The 19,619-nt window shown below is 42.4% G+C and overlaps 2 protein-coding genes across 4 annotated transcripts in view; both read right to left on the bottom strand.

The window, feature by feature from the left end:
- Window positions 1-8,497, bottom strand: part of vps54 (VPS54 subunit of GARP complex) — an 81,767-nt gene extending 73,270 nt beyond the window's left edge. For 2 of the 3 annotated variants that reach the window (XM_028443941.1, XM_028443960.1), the window contains exons 1-4: window positions 8,342-8,497; window positions 6,344-6,518; window positions 5,566-5,807; window positions 1,557-1,641 (exon numbers count right to left, since the gene is read on the bottom strand). In XM_028443941.1, coding sequence (XP_028299742.1) covers window positions 1,557-1,641; window positions 5,566-5,807; window positions 6,344-6,488 — 472 coding nt within the window. In that variant the 5' untranslated portion in view covers window positions 6,489-6,518; window positions 8,342-8,497. Of the gene's footprint in view, window positions 1-1,556; window positions 1,642-5,565; window positions 5,808-6,343; window positions 6,519-8,341 lie in introns of those variants that run through there. The other variant, XM_028443950.1, reaches the window with a different exon arrangement.
- Window positions 8,498-13,606: 5,109 nt separating this feature from the next.
- Window positions 13,607-19,118, bottom strand: LOC114463411 (uncharacterized). Its single transcript, XM_028446984.1, has 3 exons — window positions 18,455-19,118; window positions 15,414-15,551; window positions 13,607-15,372 (listed from the first exon to the last, which is right to left on the bottom strand). Exons 1-3 carry the CDS (start codon window positions 19,116-19,118, stop codon window positions 13,607-13,609), a joined length of 2,568 nt encoding a protein of 855 aa, XP_028302785.1.
- Between the last annotated feature and the right edge of the window lie 501 nt (window positions 19,119-19,619).

Genomic DNA, 19,619 nt, shown 5'->3' with positions numbered 1-19,619 from the left:
GCCAAGCAGACACAGACTGCATACACACGAGTGAGACAGCCGACCAAACTATCTGGTTCTTAAAACAGAGGAGTGTAACGTTTTTGTGGCTCCACAACACGGCTTCACTATGATTAACGTATGTTCTGCGCAAGAGAGAGAGTTGTGTTGCAAAACGTTTATTTTTCGTGGTACTTTTGGGTCTCTCTTTTTTTTTTTTTTTTAAATCTCTAAACAATCTGACGGATTATGAGCATAATGTGCACGCACGTGTGAGAGAGGTAACGCACGGAGGAGATAGAGGTACGTACACACACTTTATAATAAAAATATACTAAATGAGTACAATAAAACAAAAAACTAAATATTTATACATAGAGTACACAAAACAACAACAGAAATTCCCAAAAATATATACAAAAATACACAAAATGACTCCACTAAAAATACACCAAACAAAAAATATGAAAATGAGTCAAAATACACAAAAAATAAGTATTTTTGCACCAAATTACAACAGAAATGCACAAAACTACACAAAATTACTCCAGTATTATACTACAATGGCAACAAAAAACTATAATTACAGAACAAATGCACATGACTCAAAAAAACATCCATGACAGGAAAATACACCAAACGAAAAAAAATGTACAAATGAGTTACTTTGCACCCGCACTATAAAAAACAACAGAGAGATAGAAAAATACACGACTCCAAAAAAATCCATTACAGAAAAATACACCAAACGACAACAAAAACATGAAAATGACTCAGAATACACTAAAATGACAACTGAAATGCACAAAACTACAGCAAAAAACTCAAAAATACACAAAATGACTTCAGAATCACTACAATGGCAACAAAAAACAATAATTGTACAAAAAGTGCCCAAAAAGACAACAGAAAGATATAAAAAATACACATGACTCCAAAAAACATACATTACAGAAAAATACATCAAAAAAAAAATGAGTATAAAAACAAACATTTATCATTCACAAGGCCCATAAAATTAAACCAGAGAAATCACACACACTATTTTACTTTGCACCCGCAAATAAACCCCTTTATAACACTACAGAGTACAAAGTATGTACACCTCTTTGTACATCCAACCTTCAAATATATTCTCATTTGGCCATAATTAACAAGTGTACTTATGCTCCCACATGAATGCATACTTCCGACGGGCACTGTACTAGTTTATAAATACTAACTTATAAATATCAACAGCCTTTGTAAAAATGTTTTGTTTCAAAGTAGACACCTGCAGCTTATAAGACGTGTGTGTGTACTGGATGTACAATTTAATAATTTTTTTATTTAATGAGTGTGACTTATATTTAGGTGTGTTCAATGATTAGGAATTTACAGTATATATTAACTAACCTACTGTACTTGAAGTAGCAAGGTATTAAAATAACATTTATAGCCAGTCTAACAAGAATGTATAAAAAAAATGCATATAAAAAAAGTATTTTGGAGCTGCATTTTTTTGAGGAATTTTTGAGGATCGACTACATGTATTAGTACGATCAGGAGTTGTATATCAAACATCCACAACCACATACCGTTGTTGGAGGTGACACTGGAGACAGTATCCTTGCTGTCTTTGTTAGGACAGATCTTCTTGCAGCGTTGATGAATTTGTTCCTTCTAAAACCAAACACAAGAAAGAGAGACAGATTCAGAGGTTTTAGAATTCATAAAAAGTCTTCAGCTACAGTAATACATCCTCTACACTACACAGAGCATAGACTAAAATGTATTTGATCAATCCCTAATGGGCTCAAAACAAAGTTACACTGAACAGTAAAATCCATTTTAATGTCATTGTAAAAGTTACCACTGGCGCTTAAACACATTGAGGCAGTGTCGCCGATGTTTGGACATCACATCTAAACATGACAATTTAAGCCTGATATACTGTATGCTACTGTACCAGGCTTGGGCGATCATACGGTATTACAGTTTACCGCGGTGTCAATAGCAACGTATCAGTTTCAATACCGTTTATAAAAAAATGCAAAGCAATTATATAGGAAATAAAGATTAAATATCAAATATTATTTATTAATTGACTAAACATGGTTCTATGTTCAGCAACAGCTGTTTAAGTAAGTGCTGGCTGCAACAAAAAAAAAAGTGTTGCGCTTCAGCTGACAGTGCAGTGCGCTGTCCTCAGAGTAGATCAGAGCAGAGAGGGAACGAATTAAGACAGGCTTTTATTTTTCTTCACCTTGTCTGCACATGCCGTCAAAGGTCAACACTACAAGAAGTGCAATCTTTTTAAGATGGCAATGCATGTTTTGTTATTGCAATTAAATAAATGAATTTATTTTATTGCATATTTGTGACCGTCACAAGCCCTCCAAAGGAAGGGTACGAAATAATTTATTAAAGGAAGGATGTAAAAAGAGAGGGCAGTGTTACACCTAGATGAGGGGGTGGGGGAAGGGAACAGGGAGGAGAGATTTGAGGTGGGAAATGGAAAGGGTGTGGAAGAGTTGATTATTTTAAAGTGAGAGTGAGATGTGAAGTTGTTGTTGTGTATATTGTGCTTGTTGTGTTATGTACTCAAGCCAGTCTGGTGACAAGTGTGAAGTTTAGGTATAATTGTGGTGGCTGTGGACAGAGGGAAGGAGTGTGTGGTAATACCTGAAACAAGTATTTGGGATCAACGTGTCTAAGATTAAGCCCAACACGAGTTTGCAAACCCAAGCCCAGCCAGAACGCCACACCGGCATGCGCAGCCCCGAGAGAGCAGAGAATTAAGACAGGCTTGAAGCACAAGCATCCACTATGGAATCAATCATTTTTCTGCACAAGAACATAGATTGTTCTTATATTTGATATGTGGATTATGCAAGTAGATCCACTGTCGCACTGTGCACCTGTGTGTGTTTGACGTGCCGGTTTCCCCCTGCGCTGAACTGATGTTGACAGCTGTCTGTTAATAAAAGCAGGCTTACCGCTAAAACAAATGAATATGTAATTTGTATAAGGAAGAAATAGGTTTTAACTGTCGGTTTCAGGTCGGGCTCTGATATAAATATCTAACATCTGTCGGACCTGTAGGTTTCACTTTTGCTTTGTCGGGTTCTGGCCAAAGCTTGACGGTTCATATCATAAATGGTTTGTGTTTAAAAGCAAATCAGCACCACAAAAAGCCAAAACAAAATACTGTATTTGTCTCTTTTACTTTTTCCTTGTCCTCCTCTACCTGCTCATTCATTCTCCAGCTCAGCTGCACAAAAACTGAGACAAATGCGACAATGCACACGTGGGTCAGATTGGAGCCACAAACCATTCACACTGGAGTCTGATATCACATCACATTCTGGATGAGTCACAACTTTCTCCTTCTTAACCAGGATAAAACTGAAGTGATTTTATTGGTCCAAAACACCTTAGAGATAAATTATCAGAGCAAATAGTGTCTCTGGATGGCATTACTCTGTCACCCAGCAACACAGTAAAAAAACTTAGGCGTTATCTTTGATGCTGACTTATCCTTTAATTCTCATATTAAACAAATCACAAGGACAGCCTTCTTCCACCTCCGTAATATCTCTAAAATCAGGAATATCTTGCCTCAGAGTGATGCTGAAAAATTAATCCATGCAATTGTTACATCTAGACTAAATTATTGAAACTCCCTACTGTCAGGATGTCCTAGTAACTCACTAAAAAGTCTCCAGTTAATTCAGAATGCTGCAGCTAGAATACTAACAGGAGAGAGCATATTTCTCCAGTATTGACTTCTCTTCATTGGCTTCCTGTAAAATCTAGAATAGAGTTTAAAAATCCTCCTGTTAGCATACAAAGCTCTACATGATCAAGCTCCTGTGTATCTTAGAACACTCCGCTCTCAGTCTGCTGGTCTCCTGGTAGTTCCTAAAGTATCTAGAAGTAGAACAGGAGGCAGATCATTCAGCTACCAAGCGCCTCGCCTTTGGAACCAGCTCTCAGTCTTAGTATGGGAGGCTGCTACTCTCTCCACCTTTAAAAGTAAACTCAAAACCTACTTATTTGCTAAAGCATATACCGTACAATAGAGTTAACCTTAACACTAGGAAAAAAGCTCTAAACCTAAAAATAGGAACTAAGAACTAAGATTATATAGTAGAACACCAACATTATATTCAAACACGATCCACCATCTACACATAGCTCCAATGGGCTGCAATGAGATGTTTGTCCAGGGACACAGTTGTGCCAGGTTGTAGACAACCCCCCACTTCTGTTCCTTGTTGCATACCCATCATACTGCTCACACTGCTTCACACCATTTACACTGATATCCACCCCATATATATATATATAATTTTTTTTCTGCAGTCTGTGCCTTCTCCTTGCCCTCCGCTCTCTTTTCTGTTTCAGGTGTCTTGATGCTGGAGATAGAGGTTCCTGATCGATGGTTCGTGGCTCAACTAGTCTGGAACACTCGGATGGACTGATCAATGGTTTGCGGCTCAACTAGTCTGGGACACTTGGATGGACGATCCTTCTATCCAATACTGTTTGTCCCTCTGTTCACTAACCCCAACCAGTCGAAGCGGATGGCTGCCACCTCTGAACCTGGCTCTGCTGGAGATTTCTTCCTATAAAAAAAGGGGAAATTTTTCTTCATACTGTCACTAAATGCTTGTTCATGTCGATCTTGTTGGGTTCTTTCTTCTTTTTTACTATGGACTTTATATTTTGTTCAGCGCTTTGAGATGACTTTGCTGTATTTTGCGGTATATAAATAAAGTTGAATTGAATTGATACAGGTCACATTTTAAATAGTAATGTGAACGGACTATCAAAAAAAATCGCTGTCACTCGGCTCTGAAAGACAGACAGACAGACGCAGACACACGCTCGGTTTGAACCCACGCTGAGCCTTACGTCATATTTTTTAATTAATCGCGGTATTACCATATACCGTGGTAAAATAGGGAGGCAATATAACGATATAAAAATTTGGATACCGCCCACGCCGAAGACCCCACCACTGTAACCTGACGTGCGGCTCCCAAAAACCCTGACTGCGTGTCGAGGCGACGTGGTCCGTAAAGGGCTGTGATTGGTCTGCTCCAAACCTCACCCCCAGTCTAGCCTTTTCCAGTCAACACCGCTATGTTTTAACTTTTTGAGAAGCGATACGAGAATTCACGGATTGAGTTGAAGAGAGAACCGAGATGAACAAAAAGTACCAGTGTTTTATTATTTCCTTTCATGGCTGCAGCACACATGAAGCACCGCCAAACGGAGACCAATCACAGACAAAAGGTGTGTGTTTTCTGTTAATATCACTACTCATCTCTGTACCTACAGTGAAGTAATTGCAATTGAGGAAGCCTGCAGATGACAGTCGAAACATGCCTATAATAAATCTGTCTAAAAAAAGAAACCCAAGTTCAATTGAAATTAAAAAACAAAATACACTTTAAAAAACGTGAATACCAAATAGGTAAATTACCCTGCAATCACTATCAGAAGTCATGACTAAGATGAGGTGCCATACCTACAATCATTCAGCTCCAACCCTATAAATGGAGGGGAAAATTGCTTTAATAAATTCTGCAACGTTACCTGAGCCATTTCTTGGAGGTAGGTTACAAAGTGATCCCTATTGATGTTGGGAAGGTAAAAAGCAGGCATTACGTCGGTTTCTGTGAAATCCAGGCCCCATGATTTGGTAAAAAAATCTGACTCCCTCTTGGCCAGCCGAGGGTCATTCAATGCAGCGGGAAGGTTGACTTTAGAGCTGTACACTGTCCAGAGCTCATGCTCTGCTACCACTGATGGCCCACTGCACAGAGCCAATCCCTCACCTATAGAAACACATGACAAACACAACACATATGCATAATATATATATATATATATATGTTTTTTGTTTGTTTGTGTTCACCTGCTCAAAAGCATTCTTCTCTGGTCTTCATTTTAAGAGTGTATGAAAATTGAAATCTTTAATGTGGTTGCGCACTTGTTCAAAATTAAATTTTGTTTACAAGCAAAAAACTGGAGAGCCGCAATACCAGAAGTATATTTACAAAATTGTCTAACAAACTTAGAAAATAAATAAATAACATTAGTACACACTGGTCTTGAAATTTCAATGCTATTAGGATTGCTTGTTTTGCATTACTTGTGACGGAAGCATTTTAAAATGTAACTCTTGTATATATTGTTGTAACACGCGTGTCTATTTTATAGTTTACTGAAGTAACATTGACTTTTTTATTTATATACAAAACAACTTTTTTGTGGAACCCCCAGTATAGATTTAAAAACCAAATGACTGCCTAGAACCTAGTGTGGTATACACTTGTTTACACAAAGGAAAATAGAAGCAGAATTACCCTACCTGTGGGCTCCTTGGGGCAGACATCAGGTAGTGAACGAGGGGCCAGGAAACAAAGAGGTGTGGGATTCTGCTCTTTGTTATAGAGGGCATCAGTGCCTCTGCTGCCAGAATGAAACTTGGCCTGGGAGCTGTGGCTTGAAGCCATGGCATAAGGACTTGCTACCTTCGAAACTAGCTGTTGAAATGGAAAGGTAAGAATGATGTATGAGATAAATAATTTAAACTGTCTTTCATTCATTTAAAAAAAAAAAAACACTGACACTACACAAGACCAACATTAATAATCAAAAATACATTACTAAGATGATAGGAATAAGGTGTGCATTTACTTAATGATTACAGTACAACTTATTATTTAATAAGTAATAAATTGGGCTGGAAAAATAACATAAGGATGATTACATTACTGTCGTATGGGCCACTATTTTTTTTCATTTAAAACTGAGTATGCAGCTAATATGGCAGAGCACTCCACGTGTCATTCACAGCCATTTCTGTAACAGTACCAGAAAGTTTGATTAAAACAATAAATCAGAATAATTTAAATTTTATTTGGAAAATTACACATTACATTAGAAGGAATAATATGGTTAAGTATGTAGAGGATGGAGGACTGAATGTGGTTGATTTCTCATCAATGAACGGAATGATTACACTCAAATGGTTACAGCGATTTTTAGGTTGCATTAAAGGTCCAGTATTATGCTATTTTTCACATGTCTCCATTTGTTCTAAGAACCCCAACAACATAGCATTTTGAGGTTTATTTTCCCAAACTCGCCCAATTTCCAGAGTTTTAGCCCTCTGAATAGTCACTTTCATGACACTTACAAAAACAGTTCTGGTTTGATGTTCCTCGTGATTCGTTTTTAGTGTGGTGGAATTGGCTTTTTTTTTTTTTTTTATGAAATGAGCTTTTTGTTTAACAAAGCTTCCCATAAAGTTGTCCAAATTTCACCAACAGCATTGCAAAGACTGTTATTGTAGGGCACTTTAATTCCACAATTACCTTTACATTATTTAAACGATGTACATTCATTAGATGGTAAATGTAAGAATAATTTGAATACAGACATTAGACTTTTTCTCTTCCTTTGAATATTCGGACAAGATATTTGTTTGCAGTTAGTTCCAAAGGCTAAAGATATTATTTTTAAAAAAAATATGTACCCCTGCAATTTATTTATTTTTTTTTTATTTTTTTTTAAATCAAAAAGTTAAATATTGATTTGGGTGGATGATCTTTTTGTGGTGTTAATTGTGAGACTGTCGACCATTTGTCTTTGTTTTGCATGTGAGCCCACAAAGGAATTTTTGGTTTTTGTTGCAGGATGAATTTCTGATTGGAATTCTGGTTTTCCATTACTAGAGTTTGGTCACATTTGGACACAATATAATAAAAGTTTTATAATAAAATAATAAAAGTGAATGTTTTTGTACCACTCAATTTTCATTATTAAATGTAGATATTGAAAAACGGAGCCATGTTTGTCACATTTTTTAACAAGTTAAAAAAACGCTAAATTTAAATTAATGTTAATTTGTGCAATATAAACCTGCTAGAAAATTGTTCTGTCTTTTGAGTTAATTCTGATGTATTTTGGTGTTGGTTTTCTTTTTTTCTTGATTGTCAATGTTGTGTATTGTGTTTTGATCAGTCTAAATATTTGTTGTTAATGTAAATAACACATATATATATAATATATAAATGAGTTAGGTCGGAACCATTAAGTACAAATACCGAAGTAACTCAGTTCACCTATCCAAACACAAAATACAGACTCAATCTGTCTAAATAACTCTACACACAACTCCATCAAACAGATCACAGCTCTTATCCCAACCCTCTGTTCTGCTGAACAGGGCATAGTAACCGTGAAGCTACAAATGATAGCATGGAGAGCCGTACTCCAGCCCACAGAGAAACTACAGCTAACGAATTTGAACTATTTATGCAAGCAAACAGCCATATGCTAACATATTAGCACAAATAATAACCTGTCATGTGAGGCACAACAGTCGTTTCCTTTTCTGTTAACCATCACGGGAACACAGCAGAACGAGGGTGCTTCACCGAGGAAACACATCGGTAGTTAGCACCATAGATATCTAAGTTAGCACCATAGCGCCAGTACTATAACCATCATGCAACGCGAGAGGAAGATAACAGACTACGCCCCCTATACCCACCATTTGCGCATGCCCACAATAGCTTCGCAGCAGAGCCGTATAGGGTATAAGAGAGCGAGTTGCGACAACGGAAGTCCAAAATGCTTGACTGTCACGTGATTCATGTAAGGCTGAATTTGTTCCCGGAAATTAGTGGCGAGCCATTCGAATCCATTGATTCATAGTGACATAAATGGAATTTTCGGGATTTTTTGTCATCAATAACTGCAATGATTGACAATATTATACAGTCACTGTGTATATACAATATATGTTTATGTAGTTCTATAAATTTTTTTTTTTGCTAACGTAAATTCGTATTAATAATTAGTGTAAACAGCTTACCTGCTTTTTTTTTGACATAGTAAAGGCCAACATTAATTTGGTTAAAAAAAAAACGTTTTAATATGTATTGTATACAGGATGTATTGCTTTGAATTCTCTTTAATTTTCTTAAAAGGGGTCATTAAAAAACACCACATCCAGACAGGACACAGTGAAGACATATTTATTATGTTCATACATGAAAAAAAAATAGACTTTAGATTTTTTTTTTTTTTTTTACTATGGTCTTATGTACCAAGTAGGGTTGACACCCGTCCCTTAAAATAAGAAATCGTTCCTTATTTGACCATTTAGGGTGTACTCATACTGCCAGCTCGCAGTATGAGTACACATACCAAGCTCACAGCTGGAATCCCCCCTCCCTGTCCCTTTTCTGGCACGGTAGAATGGACATGATCACCAGCTCAACTCAGTTCCCACAGACAAACACGTGATCACGTTCATTTACGACACACATATGGCATTACGTCGTCATTAAGCGACTCTGGAAAACTGAGCCTATAAATTAAGGTAAGATCAAGTTCAATTTCTGGAACGGCGATGTCGGAGCTGTATTCTGTAGAAAATGGTACTCCCCAAGGCAGTGTGATAAGCCCAATTCTTTTTTGTATTATGATGAATTATGTTTTTGAACAGGTTTAATTTAGTATTGGACGGTCGCTATTTGCGGATGACGAAGCATTATGGAAAAGAGGGGAAAAATATTTGTCATATAACAAGGGAAATGCAAAATGCCATGAATATTGTTGAAAAGTGGTCTTATTCATGGGGGACTAGATTTTCTGTGGAGAAAACTAAAGCAATGTTTTTTACAAGGAAAAAGAGATTTGATGCAAATATTAAGATATATGGACAAGATGTGGAACAAGTGAAGGAGTTTAAGTTTTTAGGAATGTGGTTGGACTCTGGATTAACATAGAATATTCATATAAATCATATTGTGTCAAAATGTAAGAAGATTCTAAATGTGATGAGGTGTCTTTCTGGTGAGGAGTGGGGGGCAAGTAGATCAGCATTAAAGAAGATATATATAGCTTTGATTAGATCAGTTTTAGATTATGGAAGTAGTGTATACGGTTCAGCCGCAGTAAGTGTGTTGAAAAAGCTTGAGGTAGTGCAATCAAGTGCATTGAGGATTTGTGGTGGGGCTTTTAGGACTTCTCCTATCTCAGCCCTTCAGGTTGAGATGGGTGAGATGCCTTTGTATTTGAGGAGAATACAATTAGTAATGAATTATTGGGTGAATCTTAAAGGACATTCTGAAGATCGTCACCCTGCAGTAAGAACACGATTACCTTGTTGGGAGAGTGTGAGGGCAAGCTGTGATTGTTTTGCAAGGAAAGGGCAAAGAAATGCGGAGATCATGAAGATAAATCAGAAACACTTTTCTTCGACTGCTCCATTGACGGTTACTCCTCCGTGGTTGTTTCCAGCAGTCTCAGTAGATTTTAGTTTTTTGAGTAAGGAGAAATCACAAGAGTTTAATATGAATGTGGCAGTGTTGGTAGAGGAATGGTTGAGAACAATATATAGCTCACTCACATCAGTGTTTACGGATGGTGCGAAGGATCCTAACATAGGAAGTACAGCGTTTGCATTTGTGATTCCAGCTCTTCAAGTCGCAGTGAAAAGGAAAGCCGCAGACCATTTGGCAGTTTTTACAGTGGAGATGTTGGCAATTTCATCAGCGTTACAGTGGATAGAAGAATCACAAGTGAAAGAAATACTTCTGTTCTAATGGCAATTCAAAATTTTAAGTCTTCTAGTAGACAGGATTTAGTGAGTGAAATTTATGAAAACTTGTACAGACTTTATAGGAGAGGTTTCAAGATTTAATTTTTATGGATTCCAGCACACAGAGGGATAAGCGGTAATGAAGCAGCAGATAAATTCGCAAAACATGCACTTACTTCAAATGAACCTTGTATGGACATACCTTTTAGTAGGACAGAGGCAAAGTCTTTTATTAAAACGAATATCATGGCAGAATGGCAGGCGTGTTGGTTCTCTTCAAACACGGGGAGACATTTATACACTATACAGAGTACAGTGGGTTCTAGGAGGTACACCACTGGAAGTAACAAGGAAGAGAGGATCTTTACTCGATTGAGAATAGGACATACAAGGCTGAATAAAACTTTACATCTCATCAAAAAGCATGATACAGGATTATGTGAGCATTGCAACGACCAAGAGAATGTGGAGCATGTTCTTTTAAGATGTACTAGATATGCAAGACAAAGACAAATTATGCTTCAGGATTTACATCGTCAGGGGATGGAGATTAGTGTGAGTAATGTTTTGAATAAAGTTAAAATGAAAAGGGTAATCAAATTCCTTAAAGATTCAGAAGTTTTGGATAGAATATAGGTTTTTTTTTTTTTTTTTTTTAGTTTTTTTTAGGATAGTGTTATTAAGAATAAGGATAAATATTGGGAGTTAGGAAAAGGATAAGTCTCTGGTTCATACTTCGAAACAGTAGGTGGCGGAAAATGCACCTTTATCTGATGAGTGCCACCCGCCAATAAACCACATAAGAAGAAGAAGTCAATTTCTGGATCAATAAATTATTTTGTGGACCTAGTCTTTGTGTACATTAATATAAGTATAATTAAATGGATGCGTTTAATGTGTGAGATAGTTTAGGACAGAGTATTTGTGTATGTGTAACATAGTTAATAAGGTCTGGATTAAATCCAGTTAAATTGTGCAACAATGACATCTTTTTTTTTTTTTTTTTTATTGAACAATTTCAAAGCAAAAGGGGGTACAAGGCAAGGTTTAAAATTAAAAATGATAAAATACAATAGTAATCGGAGCATATACAGAGGGCCAAACTCAGCAGCATATGGGCAATCAGTAAACAAATGCACATAAACACATTCACATACAAACATACACACACATTGTGAACATACACACACATCGTGAACACACACGCTCTCCAAGTCAAAACAACAGTTTTTTTGCAAAGTCAGAATATAGCTTCCGTGCAAATTTAATATTCCGAAATTTCCCCAGGGCTGTAAAAAACAGTTGGAACTCGTTGGTAAATCCTGAAAAGGAGGGCTTGTGTTTTCTCCACTTAGCACAATGAATATGGTATTTCCCCAGTAGTAAAATAATATTGACAATATCTGAAATGGAAGAATCTAAATTTTCCATGTAGTAAACAATATTGTATTTCAAAGTTTGGAAAATCAGTTATTTTGGCTAGAAATAGAACAGCTAGACTGCAAACATATTAAACTCTCTGATCTCCCTTTTATCACTGCGACCCTCAAACGACATAACTGCTTTAAAAACCCACTGATTGCCTCCACCCTAACTGCGTGGTGGAAATTACAAATGTTCAATTAAAAACTAGCATCCTGTCTCCAATCGAGAGTTAAGTATGTAACTATGGTTCTATGAATCCTGGATGACCGCCAGAGGCGGTGCTTAAAGCACTGGATGTTCCAGGTCGAGTAATTATATCAACAAAGTCACCAGTGACCCCTGGTTGACCCGGACAGTCTATATCTACCAGTGTCATCAGGTAATCTGTTCCTGTCAAAATCTTCTCGCGAGGACACAAGGATCCTGAGTGACAGGATGCTCTGGCGGTCATCCAGGATTCATAGAACCGTAGTTACATACGTAACTCTCGTTCTATTTCATCCTTACTGACCGCCAGAGGCGGTGCTTAAAGCACTGGATGACTTGTACCAGAAAGGTCACAAAAGAATCCTCACCTACTCAAGGCCTGAAGCTGTGGACAGCACGGCCATTGCCATAGGCTGGACACCAGCAACGTTCACCCTGTAAAAACGTCCAAAGGTGCATGATGAGGACCAGGTAGCTGCAGCACAAATGTCCTGCAGGGGAACGCCCCTCAAGGTGGTCCATGACCCGGCCATGCCTCTAGTAGAATGGCACTTTATGCCCTGAGGCACCGGGATGTTCAGTGCACTATAGGCATACTGAGTGACCTCCACAACCCAGTGAGAGAGTCTCTGTTTAGAAAGTGCGGTCCCCCTTCTACAGCCTCCATGGCAGACGAAAAGGCAGTCTGTCGTTCGTAGGCTAGCTGTCGCCTCCATGTAAGCTTTAATCACCCGCACGGGGCACAACAGTGTTGAAGGCTCACCATTCCCCCCAGAGCAGCCCGGAGGACTGAAGGCAGCCAACTCGACAGGCTGGTTCACATGATGAGGGGGCAGCTGCTTGGGCAAAAACAAAGGATTTGGCCTGAGACCCACCCCAGAGCCATCAGCCTTCCAGCGGAGACATGCCTGGCTCACTGACAGCGCATGCAGCTCCCCCACACGTTTCGCCGTTGCCACAGCAAGAAGAAAGGCCGTCTTGAGAGACATCCACTTCAAATCAGTGTGTCCCAGCGGGTCAAAGCGCGGCTGGGAAAGGGACTGAAGGACAACTTGCAAGTCCCATGATGGCGATCCATAGACCCGACGTGGTCTGAGTCTCTGAGTCCCTTTCAAAAACTGCTTGACCAGACAATGTTATCCCACTGTCTGGCCATCCACCTTTGTATGATTGGCCGAGATAGCAGCCACATACACCCTGAGGGTGGAAGTAGTCCTGTTTTTGTCAAAAACTGACTGCAGGAAACGCAGTATTGCCACCACTGAATATGTTCCCGGCGCCTCGTTGTGAGTGTGACACCACTCCACAAATAGCCTCCACCTGTTAGCGTAAAGCGCCCTGGTGGATGGTGCTCGACAGTTCAAAATTGTGTGGGCAACCGCCCTATTGCAGGACGCCAAAAGTGGGTCCACGACTATGGGGCCACAAGAACAGCCTCAGATGACCCGGACTCGGGTGCCATATGCGGCCGTTGACCTGAGACAGGAGGTCTTTCTTCTCCGGAAGACGCCACGGTGTCCCCCGCAGGAGTTTGAGCAACAGCGGGAACCATGGTCTTCCTGGCCAGCACGGGGCAACCAGAAGCAGGCGGAGACCACCCTGCTGGGCCCTGTGAAGTGTTTTTGGTATGAGGGGGAGTGGAGGAAATGCATAAAGTAGGCCGTCTGGCCAGGTATGCGCCAGGGCGTCCTGCCTGAGGGGGCTGGTCTCTTCTCTCAGAGAGAACCAGAGAGGGCAGTGAGTCGTCGCCTCTGAGGCAAAGGGGTCCACTGCTGCTCTGCCAAACGTGGCCCATATCACAGCCACCACCTCTGGGTGAAGTCTCCACTCCCCGGATGGAGGCTTCTGACGGGAGAGGAGATCCGCGGCAGTGTTCCCGAGACCAGGAACATGCATTGCCCGGAGGCTCAGGAAGTTGGGGTAAGCCCACATGAGAAGCTGGTGTGCCACCCACAGACACGTCAGACATCTGGTGCCGCCCTGATGGTTGATGTGGTACACAGCTGAGGTATTGTCTGACCGGATGAGAACATGCCGATCTTTCAGAACAGGGAGAAAGTGCCTTGGCGCCAGGAATACAGCCTGAAGTTCCAACACATTTCTGTGTTGCCGCTTCTGCTGGGTACTCCACAGGCCCCTGACAGTCCTTGACCGCCACACAGCACCCCAACCCATAAGAGAGGCGTCCGTCTCGACAACCTCCCGGCGGGAGGCTACCCTCCCCATGGGTACACCCAACATTAAGTATTCCCTCCTCCAGGGTCGGAGGGTAAGGAGACACTGGGCAGACACCCTGACCACCTTGTGCCGGTGGTGGCTGGGGTCTAAATGCAGGCTGTTCATCCAAACCTGAAACGGGCGCAGTGTTAGAAGCCCCAGTGGTACAACCATGGATGCCGAGGCCAACATCCCCATGAGTCGCAGGACCAGGCCATACTGCAGGATGGTGCCATGTTGGAAACGCCGTAGAAGGCCTAGGATGGCGGAGACTCGCTCTGGAGAGAGGGAGGCCCGCATTACTGATGAATCCAGCACAAGCCCCAAGTACCTCACCACCTGGCTGGGTACAAGGTTGCTCTTGGCATAATTCACCTTGAGGCCTAGATTGCCTATGTGACTGAAAAGAGCAGCAGTGTCCCTCAACACCTGCTCCCGAGTCGGGGAAATGACGAGCCAGTCGTCCAGATAGGGGAGTATTGAAACTCCGCTGGCCTGTAACGGTGACAGAGCTGCTGCCACACACCGGGTAAATATTCGAGGGGCCAGGGATAGCCCAAACGGCAGAACCCTGAACTGATAAACCTTGTCCATGAACATGAAACGAAGGAACGGTCTGTGATGAGGGGCAATGGGAACATGAAAGTAAGCGTCTTTCAGATCCACCATCACCAGCCAGTCTCCTGCTGAGACAGTCCGAAGGACATCTGCAACACGCAGCATATGGAAGGGGAGAACTTTGAGAAACCGGTTCAACCCCCTCAAGTCCAGGATTGGGCGAAATCTGCCCTCTTTTTTGGGCACAAGAAAATAAGTGGAGTAAAAAAAAAAACTGCTGCCTTGTTTGGCCAACCTGCACGCTAAGCTCCAAGGCCTGCAATGCCGCTGGGCCAAAGGTCCGGCCCGGCACAACCGGAAGAGGACACAATGTTCTGCGACATGGCACGGATAGAGGAGACTGTGCGAGCCAGACCTAGCGACGAGCCAGCGTTATCATCGCCATTAGCCTGCCCAGCACCCTGGTCATAAACGCGAATGTCTGCAATGAGGCATTGCTGAGGGACTGAGCTGCAGGCTCCCCCCCGGAATCCTGCAAGGTACTCGACAAAGCCTGTACCAGGTGTGACAGAGAATTACCTAACCGTCTCATTCGGGCAGCAATGTTATAACTGCGAGTCAGAAGATCGTCAGTCAACCTGCACTGAGGCCGGGGGCAGCGTGCATCTGGTCTCACAGCCTCATCAGGGCTGCAATGGCAGGCTCTACTGGAGCTAGCTGTTCCAAGCCATAGCTGCCAGCATCATGCATGGCTGCCAGAGCCCTGCCATCGCTTGTATGATGGGAGAGAACCCTCGAGTCAGGCCAGCATCTGTGAAGCTCGGGTCAGAGGGAGGCACCACAAAAGGCCGAGGTGTTGGGGGCCTGCCTGAAAAAAGCATTTGCCGTTTGGGTAGGGACCGAGGCTTCATCCAACCCAAGGCGTGCCAAGGCCGTGCGCATTGCCGGCTGCACAGTGCCACGGCTGGACACTGAACCTAGAGAAGAGGTCCTACTAGAACCCTCTGAAAATGCATGAGAAGCCTGTGAGGCAAGCTCCCCATGCCCATCCCCATCAGTGTCACCAAACAGGATACATGATGCTGCCGTGGACAGCGCATCCTCCTCCTGAAGGTGGGATGGACCTGCAACAGAGTTACCCACGAAGGCTGGCGCACCGGGCTCTGTCTGTAGGTTAGGCAAGATGGCCTTAATCTGAGCAAACTTGGTTTTGAGAGTATCCACCTTATTAGCCAGAGCATCAACCTATCTCGTCTTCCGAGGAGGATCGCCAGACGCTGTGCCGGCACGCTTAGCAACGCCGGTGGCTCTACCTGAAGAGGGCAGGTCTATTGTGCCCTCAGCCTCAGCCTCAGCCAACCTGGAGAGTCGCATGAGGCATAAAACTGCAGTTCATGCACGGATTACCGGACACCCCCTCTTTTAGGTGGTCAATGCCCAGGCAAGCAGGACACTGATCGTGACCGTCCTCTGCCTGAAGGGGGGCCATGCAGGAGACACACAAATGGCAGTCCATTCTTCTCCAATTCTTCCTAATATTAATTAATATTATTAATTTTTATTATTAATATTATATAAATAATAATTAAACAAATTATTATTATATGAATAACAATTACACAATTATTATATGAATAATAATTACACAAATTATTATATGAATAACAACTATTATGAATACTAATTATTATGATAATTATATTAATTATATACAAATAATAATTAAATTAATAATAGTTATATTGATAACCGCCGAGCTGCAGCGGCTTCAATGAAGGAACTTCACTCAGGCCAGCGAGCGCGCCGGCCTGGAGTGATCTAACTGTGCTCCCAGTGAATCTAACTGGAGCAACACCACAAACGCAGCGTGCACACTGTGCGGCGATGACACACTCAAACACCGGCCGCCGTTTAGCAGCAACGTGCTGGGAGGTCTGCTAACGATGCTAACAGAGCAGCATACAACGCAGCAGATTAACCATAGCTGTTTAATCACTGAAAAGAGACAGCGGCGTAGCCGCGGAGCTACCGAGTCTGAACCAGCACACAATCACAAGGCGAAACACCGCCGATGACATCAAAGTGTACGGGTCTCACCACCTCAGGCAGCCCCTGGTAAACTGGTCACTAAGTCCCAGCCCCACTTAAGGAAAAACAGCGAGTCGCAGCTTCTAGCGGACGAGAACACTCGAGGCGCCAACCTTACGGTTCCGAAGCTACAAGCGACAAGCTGTGAACAGCAACAACCGACCTGCTATCGTTATCCGCAATCGCGAGAAGATAGAAGGAACAGATCACCTGATGACACCGGTAGATATAGACTCTCCGGGTCATCCAGGGGTCACAGGTGACTTTGTTGATATAATTACTCGACCTCCGCATGCGCGAGATGGAACATCCAGTGCTTTAAGACCTCTTCGAAAATGATAAGCTCAGGACATAACAATCTAACCCAAACATTCAATATAAATAAAAGTAATTTTCTTCAGTACTTACAAGTAACAGAGACAATTAAGAAAAATGCGGTAATAGATTTAATCACCTTGCAACCTCCAGAACTGGCCATATAAATGAAAAAATCTCAATAAAAACAAAAAAAACTCTCAAAATATATATACAGACCACTCTTGAACACCAACTCTAATCACTTACCAATTGCTAAATGGGAAGCTGAACTCTCAATCACCACGAACACCGATTTCTGGACGGAAATTTGTTGTAATACTTTTAAGATGACTAAAAACACAAACCTTCAGCTAATTCAATACAAAGTCCTCCACAGATCCCACATTACCCAACAGAAAATGTATAAAATGGGCTTCTCCACAACAGACTCTCAGTGCACCCAGGGAACAGCTGATTCATATTTACATGCAGTATGGCTTTGTTCGCCAGTTCAACAGTTTTGGATTCTAATCACTGAAAAACTGTCCTCCATTTTGGACTGCAGGGTTCCTCTATCTCCAAATCTATGTCTGTTAGGAGATCTGACTAAGCTTGATATTCCAGCAAATCAATCGCAATCCATCCTTGCGGCACTCGCCATTGCAAAAAAAAACAATATTAGTGAATCGGAGAGATAAAAAATCGTTAAGCATAAACCAATGGCAAAATCTCCTCATAGAATTTATTTCCATGAAAAAAAAAAAAATAATTGCATTGAATCTTGATTTTTAATTTTTAGCCTGATGATCTAGCCTGCAAGCAACTGCCAGCACCACTCTTTACTAACACAGTGATCTAACTGTAGTCCTGGACCTCCATGGGCTTATGCGGTGGCCTTGACCTGGGTGGCTTGGGTGGGTTGCTGGGGTTTTTTTGGTGCCTCTGCGCGGGCGTGCGTCCTTTTCGGGTGCTCTTGTGGTCCCTGGGCGGTTTGGTGTTGCTCTCCTGCACCCTCCGTGCACGTCTGGGTGGCCCTTGGGGCTGGGGGCCTGCGTGTTTCTTTCCTCTTGCCCTCTGTCCCCCTGTCTTGTCCTCCCGCCCTCCTCCGGCTTCGCTCTGTGCCTGCTCTCCCGTTGGGTTTGGCGTGGGGGGCTCCTGTCAGCCCGGGAAGCTGGTGGGGGGGCTGTGGCCTTCGCTTGGGGGGTGGGCATTGCTGCGCCAGGTGGGTGGCTTGGCGGTTGGCTCGTCTGGGGTGGTGGGGTTCATGGCCTCGGGACGGGGGATCTGGGGTGGGGGTGGCTACTCTTGGGGACGGCGCTTGCGTCCTGGGTTGTTGGGTGGCTGGGTGTTCTGGTGGGTTGCTCCGCTGGCCGGGCTGGGCGCCTTGGCCTGGTTCCCTGGGGCGCGCCTTCGCTGAGGGTGCCGCTGGCGCAGTGGGCCTGGTTGCCCCCCCCGTCCCTGGAGGCTCACTTGGGGGACCGCAGGAGCCGGCTTGTGTAGCTTCGGGGGGGAGGGAATGGTGAGTTGTGGGGCCTCGCCTGCGCTGGGGCCTCACCTGGGGGTGCTGGGTGGGCGTGTGTGGGGGTGCAGCCGCTGGATCCTGTCCTGGCAGATCCTCGTCGGGGTTGGTTGGTCTGCTGGCTGGGGGCACTGTGTCTGACCCACGCCCGGTGTCCCGGGCCGAACCCAAAGACCCACGCCCGGTGTCCCGGGCGTGGGTCTTTGGGTTCGGCATTTTGGGGCGCGCTCACACAATATGTTCTACAACTTCACATCTCATCCTCACTGTAAAATAATCTATTCTTCCCCACCCTTTCTATTTCCTACTTTGAGTCTTTTTTCCAACAAATTATATTCTCCAATTAAAAGATTTGGTAAAATAGGTAATGATTTGTTATATATTAGATAGTTGCGTATCAACTGGATTAATGGTAAAGGAATTGATTTGCATATTTTGTTAAATTCTCTTTGAGAGCAATTTAAATCATATTTTCCTTTGAAATCTGCATATCTCAAAAACGAACCATTATCATCCATCTAGTCGGTCACAAAAATTATGTCACGTTCAAACCAATTATCGATAAAAACTGATTTCCTGCCAATTGTGAGGGGAAAAGTTGTGGGAAAATACCATCTTCGAAAAAATAAGAGCTTGTTTATGGAAATCGGACAACTTTGTAGGAATTCTGTTCACGTCAAAATCACACTTCAAAACAAAATCCAAGCCACCTATTTG

The sequence above is a fragment of the Gouania willdenowi genome, chromosome 1, assembly GCF_900634775.1.
Source record: "Gouania willdenowi chromosome 1, fGouWil2.1, whole genome shotgun sequence".
Taxonomy (NCBI): domain Eukaryota; kingdom Metazoa; phylum Chordata; class Actinopteri; order Blenniiformes; family Gobiesocidae; genus Gouania; species Gouania willdenowi.
The sequence above is the reverse complement of the archived record's forward strand: the minus strand, read 5'-3'. Positions and strand labels throughout refer to the sequence as shown.

Bases quoted from the DNA above. Each gene is read 5' to 3' on its own strand.
- LOC114463411 (XM_028446984.1), bottom strand. From the start codon at position 19,118: ATGCCGAACCCAAAGACCCACGCCCGGGACACCGGGCGTGGGTCTTTG. The intron at 15,552-18,454 runs GCAAGAGGAAAG...CACCTGGTACAG, and splicing joins ACAAGACAGGGGGACAGAGG to GCTTTGTCGAGTACCTTGCA. The intron at 15,373-15,413 runs GTCTGGCTCGCA...GCCATGTCGCAG, and splicing joins TAACGCTGGCTCGTCGCTAG to AACATTGTGTCCTCTTCCGG.